This window comes from Neolamprologus brichardi, chromosome 7, assembly GCF_056152115.1.
Source record: "Neolamprologus brichardi isolate AB-2024 chromosome 7, ASM5615211v1, whole genome shotgun sequence".
Classification (NCBI taxonomy): Eukaryota; Metazoa; Chordata; class Actinopteri; order Cichliformes; family Cichlidae; genus Neolamprologus; species Neolamprologus brichardi.
In genome coordinates, this window is record NC_142110.1 from 48741167 (window position 1) to 48752508 (window position 11342).

Here is an 11342-nt window from a genome sequence, read left to right on the forward strand (position 1 = left end):
GAGGGTCCCGAAAAGCGCTATATAAATGCAATCCCTTATTATTATTTATCAATATTTTGGTATCATATACCTTAAGGCCTCATTTCAAAAAGTTACAATTCATCTTTGAGCACAAAGATTACAAAGATTAACACAACAATCATGTTAAAACAAATCTGGCACCAATGTGCGTTTGCACATATTTAACGGGATCAAGTTGTGAGACAGCAAAGGTTATGCCTGCTTCAAACATTTTCATCGAGAGCCTGGAGTTGTTTTGCCAGTGGGCCCGACATCGCACCGCTGCTGCATCGCCAGACCGATCCTTTCAAGTGAGATGCTGCTTTCTTTCACCCAGAGATACTGTTGCTCTGAACATGGTTTACCTGCAATAAATATTTCCAAATACAAAAACATTTACAGATAAAAAAAGTATTGACCAAAGAATGTTACAGAGCAGACCATTTATTTTATGCTAGAAGGTTTCAAAGGAAAACAGATCCATGTATTAACTGGTTTATTTGCATAAAATGAGAATTGTATTAGAAGACACAATTCTGTCTATTTCTCAACAGCCATTGCACAGTTAGCTCTAACAAGCTAATTTCTCCATGTATATGCAAACAGTTTGTTTGCTACAGTACTGAGATATGTCAAGATTTCGTTTGACCCCTTATGAATTTGAGAGCTTGAAAACAAATATGGGAATATGAAAATAGCAAAGCATGCTTATCACAAAGAGCAAGAATACAAGGGGGCAATTTAGTCAGAGTAGATGCAGACTGCTATGAAATTACAGGAGCAGATGAGGAAAACACATTTCTTAAAGAGTCAGACTCTGGGTGTGATTCACTTGAGTCTTAATTTTTGCTTGTTAAATTTGTGGTTTTAAGCACAGACTGAGTGGGATACAGAGAAGACAGACGAGTGAAGCGGGTCAGAGAAACGACAAACACGAAGGTGACATTTCCAGCATGTAAAAATAGCCGATAGTGTTCTCAGAAATAGTTTTTGTCCGTCTTGGTAACAAAAATGAAATGGCTTTACTTTTCATTTTATTTGGAGGCTGTGGTTTATTGCAACTTTGTATCTACGCTAGTATGAAGTGAGTGTGGCAGAGGTTATTCTAAGTTTAGATGAGGTTTTTCACCCTGAAGCCTGTTTTTTCTGCACCTCCAGTAAACTTGCTTGCACATTCGCGTAGATGTGGTCAACTGTGCAAAACAAAAGGAAACCATGTTTCAGCAACTATTTGTGATGAGCACTTAGTCATAAGCATCTATGCGAACATTCAGCACCCTATATGATGTAGTCATTTCTTAGCAATTAAAAATACTTTGGGTTGGTCCATGGAAAACTGTAGCTTGAGCCCAGTAGACCTCTCTATACTCTGCTTCTGAGAAAATGTTTTTAAAACAATGTACATCATTTCAAATTCTGTCAGTCTCTCAAATCCAACTTGATCACAAAACCTTGAAAGGTTAGCAAAAGTCAGATGAAGTTGCAGAAAGCCTTTGAGTCCACTGATTCTGACATTTTTTTTGCATAGAATCATAACCAGAAACAATAAGCTTTGGGTTTAGTGGAGTCTGTCACTGTCACGGACCCGGTTCCTGGGACTCGGGGTCCGTGAACGGTGTGAACCTTTTATTGTTATTGTTATCATTATTATTGCGTGTATGTTTGCTGCACTGTGCTCTTGTGTTCCATGCTGGTGTGTGTGTGTGTGTGTGTGTGTACGTGTGTCTGCGGGTGTGGCTGGAGGATGAAGGACAGCCACCTGCAGGCCTGATGGGTGTGGCCCTGCCAGCTGCTGGTCACGCCTAGGTTCCCACACACCTGCTTCTGATCAGGCTCGTCGGGGGAGCTACTTAACAGAGCAATGGAGCTTCCTCCGGCGCAGGATCGTTGAGTTAGACTCCATGTCAGTGTCGCAAGTTCTGTTAAGTGTATGCCTGCTGGAGTGGTGCCATAACGGCTGCGTCTGTTGGTTTTTCCTCAGGAGAGCGGAACACGGGACTGCAGGACGCACGGGGTGTGCGTAGGCACAGGAGCAGAGAGCACGGAATACCAGCACTTGGGAGAAGGCACGACACAGGAGTTGAGGGAGCACTCGGGAGACTTATCGTGTGGTGTATATTTACCCCCACTGTAAATAAATGCACTGTTCATTGCACTAAGTCCAGCGTTTGGGTCCTTTCTCCAACATTCCCCACGGCTTGCCCTGGCAAACCGTGACAGAACGATCCTGCCAGATGGACCCAGCGGACTTTTCGGAGAGGTTCAGGAGGGAGGTGACAGAATAATCCCACCAACCACCATGGACCCAGCGGACTCGGGAGTCGCCATGGAGGAGGGATCGCTCACACAGCTCTGGGGTTACTGCCGAAGCGTAATCCAGGCTGTTGATCCACACAAAAGACACATACAGGTAGTGTTTTTTGACAATTACCTCTCCTCCACTACCTTCTCTATTAGCTTTCCGGACATTGCAAAACTAATTCAGATTGTAACCGTGCTGAGGGCAAGCTCTAGTTTTGAACTGTTTGGTTTGGGCTGTCCGGGCAAGGATGATGCGGCTGCCTCCCTGGCAGCCCTTGCTGCCTGGTTTTTTCTTAATAGGCGGAGAGTTTTCCCACCGCCGCTTGCTGCTCACCTATTGGACCCTCCACCGCAAGGAAGACTGCGCCCTACTCCAAGTCCTCTCACTCCTTCAATGGCCTCTGTGTCGGCAGTGCTGGTCACCACAGTGAGTAAACCGGACCCTGTCATTTCAATTAATCCAGTCACAGATGAACAGGGGACAGAGTCCTTTGCCCCGCCATCACGAAAGAGACGGCGCCGGCGTCATCTTCGCCAAACCGAAGCTCACCTCACTCCTGTGGTTTCAGAAGAACCAGCTGACTCTGGACTAGCCGCACAAAGAGCCGCATCAGACTCTCATCTACATCCTCAGTCGGAGGTCGATTCACCGGCTGCACCCACTCCACCAGCGTCCCATCAGTCTGCAACCATCACAGCACTCTCGGCTTCACCATCCACATCACCTGATCTACCATCGTCTCCACCGCCTGCAGCTGCTGTATCACCATCTTCGCCTCCGGATCAACCATCTGTAGCTGCAGCGCAGCCGCTGGAGCTCAGCGAGCGGGAGGAGCCCGCGCCGCAGCCGCTGGAGCTCAGCGAGCGGGAGGAGCCGGTTGCTTCTTTGTTTTTAGTGGATGGTGACACCGCCGACGCTGCTGTAAGCCAGCCAACAGTGCAGCTAGCGTCTCCTCGTTCAGCGATCTCCACACCGCTCAGCTCTTCACCATCTGTAGCAGTGCCACCTGCTACGACGCCACCCGGACCTGCTCGGCCCGAGCCGGAGGAGCTCGTGCTGCCAGCCGAGGAGCAGCTCAGCGGGCAGGAGCCGGAGGTGCTCGTGCTGCCAGCCGAGGAGCAGCTCAGCGGGCAGGAGCCGGAGGAGCTCGTGCTGCCAGCCGAGGAGCAGCTCAGCGGGCAGGAGCCGGAGGAGCTCGTGCTGCCAGCCGAGGAGCAGCTCAGCGGGCAGGAGCCGGAGGAGCTCGTGCTGCCAGCCGAGGAGCAGCTCAGCGGGCAGGAGCCGGAGGAGCTCGTGCTGCCAGCCGAGGTGCAGCTCAGCGAGCCGGTGGAGCCAGCGCCGCTGCCGGAGGGACCTCCACGTCTAGCGCGCCCTCCCCGCCGTCCACATCCAGCGCGTCCACGTCAGCGACCAGCGCGTCATCAGCCATGTACCACATCTCGCTGTTGCTCACCGGAGCAGCGCCACCGGGCCCGGGGCAAGCCGCCGGAGGAGCAGCTCAGCGAGCCGGTGGTGCCAGCGCCGCTAGCTGAGGAGCGCGGCAAGCCGGAGGGGGCCGAGCTGGAGCTCAGCGAGCGGAGGGAGTGGGACGAGCCGGAGCAACCCGCGCCGCAGCCTGAGCTGGAGCTCAGCAAGCCTGTGGAGCCCGCGCCGCCACCGGAGGAGCTCAGCGGGCAGGAGGAACCCGTGCTGCCCACGCAAGACCTTGGAGAGCCGGAGGGCTCAGCACGTCCGCGACCCGCACGACCGCAACCAGCACGTCGTAGATCAGGTGCCACACCTCGCGGTTGCTCGTCGGAGCTACGCCGCCGCTACCGGACCCGTGGCCGCCCGCCGCTGCTGCCACGCCGCCGCTACCGGACCCGTGGCCGCCCGTCGCAGCTGCCACGCTGCCGCCACCGGACCCGGGGCAGGCCGCCGGAGGAGCGGCGCCGTTGCCGCCACCGGACCCGGGGCAGGCCGCCGGAGGAGCGGCGCCGTTGCCGCCACCGGACCCGGGGCAGGCCGCCGGAGGAGCGGCGCCGTTGCCGCCACCGGACCCGGGGCAGGCCGCCGGAGGAGCGGCGCCGTTGCCGCCACCGGACCCGGGGCAGGCCGCCGGAGGAGCGGCGCCGTTGCCGCCACCGGACCCGGGGCAGGCCGCCGGAGGAGCGGCGCCGTTGCCGCCACCGGACCCGGGGCAGGCCGCCGGAGCTGTCACACCGCCGCCAGATCCGTGGCCGCCCGTCGGAGTTGCGGCGTCGCCCCTGCCAAATCCATGGCAGGCCACCAGAACCGTTTCGCCGCCGCCACCGGACCTGTGGCAGGCCGCCGGAGCTGCTGCGTTTCCATCAAGGGGTTAGAGGTAGGCCACCTGAACTGTTTTGCCGCCACTGCCTAACCCACAGCAGGTCCCGCTTGTTTTGCCGTCCTACGGGTCGGCCGCCAGAACTGTGTTTGCTGCCACCGGACCGGGGGATTGGACTGTTGAACTGTGTTTTTCTTTTGTTGCTTTGTGGTGGCTGTTTGGCGGAGAGGTTTTGGGGCCCTCCGTCCTGGGCCCCCCACCGCCCGCCCTGGGTTGGTTGTACTGTGGTTTTTGGTTTTGGTGTTTTTGTTTTGGGGTCGTCGGGAGTCGACCCTTAGAGGGGGGGTACTGTCACGGACCCGGTTCCTGGGACTCGGGGTCCGTGAACGGTGTGAACCTTTTATTGTTATTGTTATCATTATTATTGCGTGTATGTTTGCTGCACTGTGCTCTTGTGTTCCATGCTGGTGTGTGTGTGTGTGTGTGTGTGTGTGTGTACGTGTGTCTGCGGGTGTGGCTGGAGGATGAAGGACAGCCACCTGCAGGCCTGATGGGTGTGGCCCTGCCAGCTGCTGGTCACGCCTAGGTTCCCACACACCTGCTTCTGATCAGGCTCGTCGGGGGAGCTACTTAACAGAGCGATGGAGCTTCCTCCGGCGCAGGATCGTTGAGTTAGACTCCATGTCAGTGTCGCAAGTTCTGTTAAGTGTATGCCTGCTGGAGTGGTGCCATAACGGCTGCGTCTGTTGGTTTTTCCTCAGGAGAGCGGAACACGGGACTGCAGGACGCACGGGGTGTGCGTAGGCACAGGAGCAGAGAGCACGGAATACCAGCACTTGGGAGAAGGCACGACACAGGAGTTGAGGGAGCACTCGGGAGACTTATCGTGTGGTGTATATTTACCCCCACTGTAAATAAATGCACTGTTCATTGCACTAAGTCCAGCGTTTGGGTCCTTTCTCCAACATTCCCCACGGCTTGCCCTGGCAAACCGTGACAGTCACGGGCTGTGTGCGGCAGGCAGGAATGGAGGACCCAAAATGCAGGCAAAAGGTAATCTCAAAAAACAGCTTTATTGCTGAACACCTGGAAGACTGTCGCTAACTAAACTGGGAACACAAATAAACTAAACAAACAGGGAGGCTTGCAGACAGAACACACAGTGAGGTATGAGGGGGAATGTGATGATGAGCAGAGGAAGACGCAGAAACTAAATACAAAAGGGGAACAGGGCAAAGAGGAAACACCTGGGAAAGACAGACGAGACGGGGGAGAGCAAAACAGAACATGACGAACACTGACGGGAGACTATCAAAGTAAAACAGGAAGTACACCGAGACGCAGACTGACTAGTGGAACAGACAGATGCGCATGAAGACAAGACTGACCTAACAGGGGAGGATGCACAGAGGCGAGACCAAGACTAGAAATCCAGAATAAACCCACGTGTACAAGCATACTGGATTAGGAAATATAAAATACACAGAGCACCTAATAAATAAACCTAGGTACCCTAACAGAGACTGCATAAGGCTCCATGATTATTTGTTTACATGTTGCTTGACATTAGTGTTGAAACCGGGAAACTAGGTGCAGTTTCACAGGAAACAATTTGCAGATTCTCAAGAGTCGGTTCTGCTAAAGATAGAATTCTTAAAATGTGAGTAAAACGTGTGCTCCTGCTGAGTATGTTGAAACACCAGCATCATTGTCCATAAGCTTTACATCGCCATGGGGTGAGAGGGCGCTCACCCAGAAAGACGACTGTCTCAAAATCAACACCTTCAAGCTTTACTGAAATTTTTTATCTGCCCACATGTCAGAGCCAAATGCTTTCTGGAGAAAGGTTTTATTGTCAGATGAGACAAAGATTGAGCTACGAGTGGTATGACTGGACACTGTATATGCTGTAAAGCATGGTGGTGGTAACATCATGCTCTGGGGCTGTTTTTGCTGCCTGTGATGCTGGTTATTCCATCCACTGTGTGGATGGAATAACTCGAGTCAAATTCAACCTCCCACCATTTTACAGTTAGATGGTTAAAACTTAGACACAGTTGGGTGCACCAACAGGACAATGATCCCAAACACAACTCAAAACTGGTTTTGGAATGGATATAGCAGGCTATAATTAAGCCTCTAAAATGGCCTTTTCAAAGCCCCGGCCTTAAAGCTATTGAAAATCTGTGGTTTAAGCTTAAAAGCCAGATCAGTGCTGGGAAATTAGCCAATTCTGCCAAAAAAGGGTGGTCAAATATCCAGCCAGCTTGTTAATGACTACTAAAAGCAAAAGGGAAACACACCAGCTGAATTCAGAGCTAGTTGTGTGAGGGTTATTAGAGTACAGAAACGTGTCACAATAAATATTTTTGAGCAGTGACAAAACAAAACAAACATTTCCGCAGTGTAACGCAGAATATGGTGTCAGATGAAAGAAATGTGCAGTGTGTTTCCTCCTGGTAAGCCCCTGAAGATAAACCTGTTTTACATTTCCAAGTTTCACACAGAGAGAGGCATCTATAAACATTCCTTCTCCCTCGGTAGGATGCCTCATCTGCATTCGCAACAGTCAGTGCCTCTTCTTGCATTGTGCATGTCAGCAGCTGTGATACACCGAATCATGAATGCAATGGTAATCATACCACCTTAAGAGAAACTGTCAACACTGAATATAACGCTTTTATTTGAAATTAACTAGATCTCTGGAATGTATATACTGCACTCTGCAAAAAACACCAATTTCCTTTAAATATTGTCCGTCCTCTACCCTTCATAAACACAGTGAGTCAGATATCAAATCAGTGTTTAAGCAGTGTGGTAAGCTGTGGCGGTCATGGGAAGCTTTTAGCCACACAACAATTTACCCCAATCACCATACTGACTGACAACACCCAGGTAGTAATCATACTTCTGGCAGATGTTTATATTTCCCAAGGGTTTGCTTAAATGTCCTGCAGCAACCATGTAGGTCCTTTGTCCATGAAGCATTTTACCTGTGACGGGTGGACAGGTGTACTTTGGCCCAAAAGGCACAAAACACGTTATACAGAAGTAGAGAGAGGTCAAATTACTGTAGCAAATACAAGATATTTGTCATCGTTTGTTATTCATGTTATGATTAACCTTTCCAGGTCCTCCTCATGCAGACATGGTGGCTCTATCATGGGTGCATTAAAAAGCTGGCAGAGAGCACAGGAACTGCTGTAGCAAAAAAAAAAATGGAGGAAGAAATGAGGCTCCTGACACAAGAAAACAGGAGAATTCAGGTCCATCCTTCAGCTCATCAGTTTGCCGACTCATGCAGTAAAACACTACAGTCGCTGTCCTGATTGTAAAATCGTACTTTCTCAGGCAGTTCTGTTCTGTTCATTGATCTTGACCTTCTTGATCGCTCCGCTAACTGCCCCACTTCTAATTCTGTGCCGCCATTGGTCATTAGCCTTCATCCAAACAGCCTCAAATTTGGCACCGCAGCAGTACACCTGCCAAGTTTGAAGCCGATTGGATGAATGGTCACAGAGAAAGAGAAAGAGCAGATGGACACAGACACATACAGACTTTGCAATTTACTGGGGAGGCGACTCGGTGAATTAACAGCTTGTTCTTGTGTCACAGACAGACTAATTAATCAGTGCATGTTTGCTCTTTGTTTTTTTGTTTTTGGGGGGGGGGGGGGGGGGGGGTGTCAGGTTTTTGCCCGACTTTACAAGAATGAAAAAGGCAAGGAACAAAAGGCAAAAAGGAAAGCTGAAAAGAAGACGAGATTGAGGGGAAGAACAGAGGAAGAGGAATATTCTCTCTTCTATACTCCTTTTCCAACACTTTTCTCTCCACATTTTATCCCACTTTTTACCACTTTTTCCTCACACATCTTTCATTACACACACACACACACACACACACACACACACACACACACACACACACACACACACACACACACACACACACACATATATATATAAATTCCCCACTCGCCCCTGCGGGCGGTTTATCCTTCAAGCTCGGGTCCTCTACCAGAGGCCTGGGAGCTTGGGGGTCCTGTGCAGTATCTTAGCTGGACAGAGATCTCCGATGTTGTTCCCGGGATCTGCTGGAGCCACTCGCCTAGTTTGGGAGTCACCGCACCTAGTGCTCCGATTACCACTGGGACCACCGTCACCTTCATCCTCCACATCCTCTCGAGCTCTTCTCTGAGCCCTTGGTATTTCTCGAGCTTCTCGTGTTCCTTCTTTCTGATGTTGCTGTCATTCAGGACCGCTACATCGATCACTACGGCCGTCTTCTTCTGTTTGTCTACCACCACCATGTCCGGTTGGTTAGCCACCACCATTTTGTCCGTCTGTATCTGGAAGTCCCACAGGATCTTAGCTCGGTCATTCTCCACCACCCTTGGGGGTTTTTCCCATTTTGACCTCGGGACTTCCAGGCCATATTTGGCACAGATGTTTCTGTACACTATGCCGGCCACTTGGTTATGGCGTTCCATGTATGCCTTGCCTGCTAGCATCTTGCACCCTGCTGTTATGTGCTGGATTGTCTCTGGAGCATCTTTACACAGCCTGCACCTGGGGTCTTGCCTGGTGTGATAGACCCTTTCTTGGATATCTGCCACTGTGATGGTTACTGGACCCTGTTCGGGGAGGTCGCTGTGGTCTGCCCTCAGATCCACAAGCCACTGAGCATTGCCGTTATAGGTTGCGTCCTTCTCCCATATGCTCTTCCAGTATTGTTCCGTCTCCAGCCTTGGTGGTGCTGTTCTCATATTGTTGGCCAACAATATATATATATATATATATATATATATATATATATATATATATATAAAGTGGAAGCTCCTGTCTTTATCCCTCCTATCCAGTCCTTCATTACAGTCTCACTTTTTATCTAATATTCTCTCTGATTCTGTTATTTTTCTTCTGCTGCATCCAATGACTTCCTCTAAAATCTGCTAATCACCTTCACCACCTTTTACTTCAGACCTGTTTTGTGACAATTATAAAATTACAATAAACGACAGAAAAACCCCCCCAGAACTACTCCTTTATCATCATATTGACATAAAACAGTTAATAAATGCCTATAAGAATGTGCAGATCTACTGATAAAGAAGGATGGCTGTGAAAGTGCAAGTATATACTTTTTTTTGACATTTTGAATGTGTTGTCTTCTGCACTTTTAAGTAAATGTTTTCTTAGGTTCTGTTGGGGGCTGAATACAGCCCAGCTCTCTGAACACATACACCCCCAGTCACCCTTTAATCAAACGTAACTATCGGCTATAATAAACTGCTTGTAGTAATGACTAATAGGGTCTCTTTATATGACACAACAGTCTTGATTAAATCTCCCATCTTCTAAGCAGGAAGAAAAATGGAAGCTATGCGAAGTAAAGTGTGGACGTTAGCATTATGCCGATGAGCCAGTGTGATCTCGGAATAAAAGGGACGGAGTAATTACTTGGTTATATTGTGATTTAAAATGTATAATATAATAAGACCATACTTTGAAAGCCATATGAGGCGCTCTGAGAGAAGATATACAGTCCTGCTTTAATTAAATGAACATGATGCCGGTGAGTGTGTGTATGCATTAATCACAATTACTCTTTAATGGCATTAAACATGACTGTGTGCACAGGTCTCAGAGGAGATGGGAGAATGATGCATTAGCTTTTGCTGCACCCAAACACCTGCCCACCAATTACAAGCTGAAAGAGAAGAAAAAGGGGGAAGAACGAATAGTCTTAGGAGTTTAAGACACACTCAGACAAAGCTGCAACATATATAGACAACTTGCGTTCATTTTGTGTTTATTTATTTATTTTGAGAATGTTCTGATCTGTTTTATGTATGCCTTACTCCCTTTAGCACTTGTTTTCAGACACAGAAAAGAAGAAAAAGAGTGTTGCTTCAGATCACACTGCCTCCATATCGTATTTGGATCATTCTGTCTCAAATCCACACTGACCTTCTGCTTGACCATCTCCAATTTGCATAAAAATGCTATGGCACAAAGTTTGAACATATATAATGATTGCTGTGAAATTTTACCTTCATATACCAAAAAGTTTTCCAGATACATTTTTTGGAATAACCTTCTATTGACACGCGTTCATGCCATTTTTGGGAGTGCATTACAGATCCAGGTCCTGCCACAGACCTGTGAAAATGTCAGACTTTCATCTTTATCAGTTTTTCAGATTTCAATGTGCAAAAAAAATCCTCTGAACTATTAAAAAATCTCGAAAAGCATTTGATATATGAAGCTAAAATATCACAGCACTCCTTATATATGTTCAAACTTTGTGCCATAAAGTCTTTACACAAATTGGAGATGATCCAGCAGAAACTATTCTAGAAATCGTTTGATTTAATATGGAGTGATCTATTTGTAACTTACCCTTAAATAGGCCTCTACAAATGTTCTCTACAAGAAATGAGAGAGACCAGAAGTTATGTCAGCTCTGTTAGTTGGGGAAAATATGATTTAAAAATAGAAACCACTAACTGAGAGCCATGCCAAAGCAAAGATCTGTTGAAGCTCTTATTAAATTAAAAATGTGTTTTCCCAAGAGTTGCCAAACTCTAGACTGAAACTACAAAACATCAGTAAATACTTGGTAATACTTTAAAAACCAAACAAAATAAGGTGCTAAATGATTTTAGAGTTGGGCAAAGAAGGGACAATGTGCAGCAGACAATCATGTTTTCTGACACTGTTGTCATCTATAATGTATCAGGCCACATCTGGC

The 11342-nt window shown here is 48.4% G+C and overlaps 1 protein-coding gene across 1 annotated transcript; it reads left to right on the forward strand.

Annotated features, from left to right (window-relative positions):
• Window positions 1–2299: 2299 nt before the first annotated feature.
• Window positions 2300–10346, forward strand: LOC148102203 (uncharacterized). Its single transcript, XM_087842708.1, has 5 exons — window positions 2300–3172; window positions 3233–3811; window positions 4184–4861; window positions 5351–5475; window positions 10229–10346. Exons 1-5 carry the CDS (start codon window positions 2300–2302, stop codon window positions 10344–10346), a joined length of 2373 nt encoding a protein of 790 aa, XP_087698834.1.
• Window positions 10347–11342: the final 996 nt, after the last annotated feature.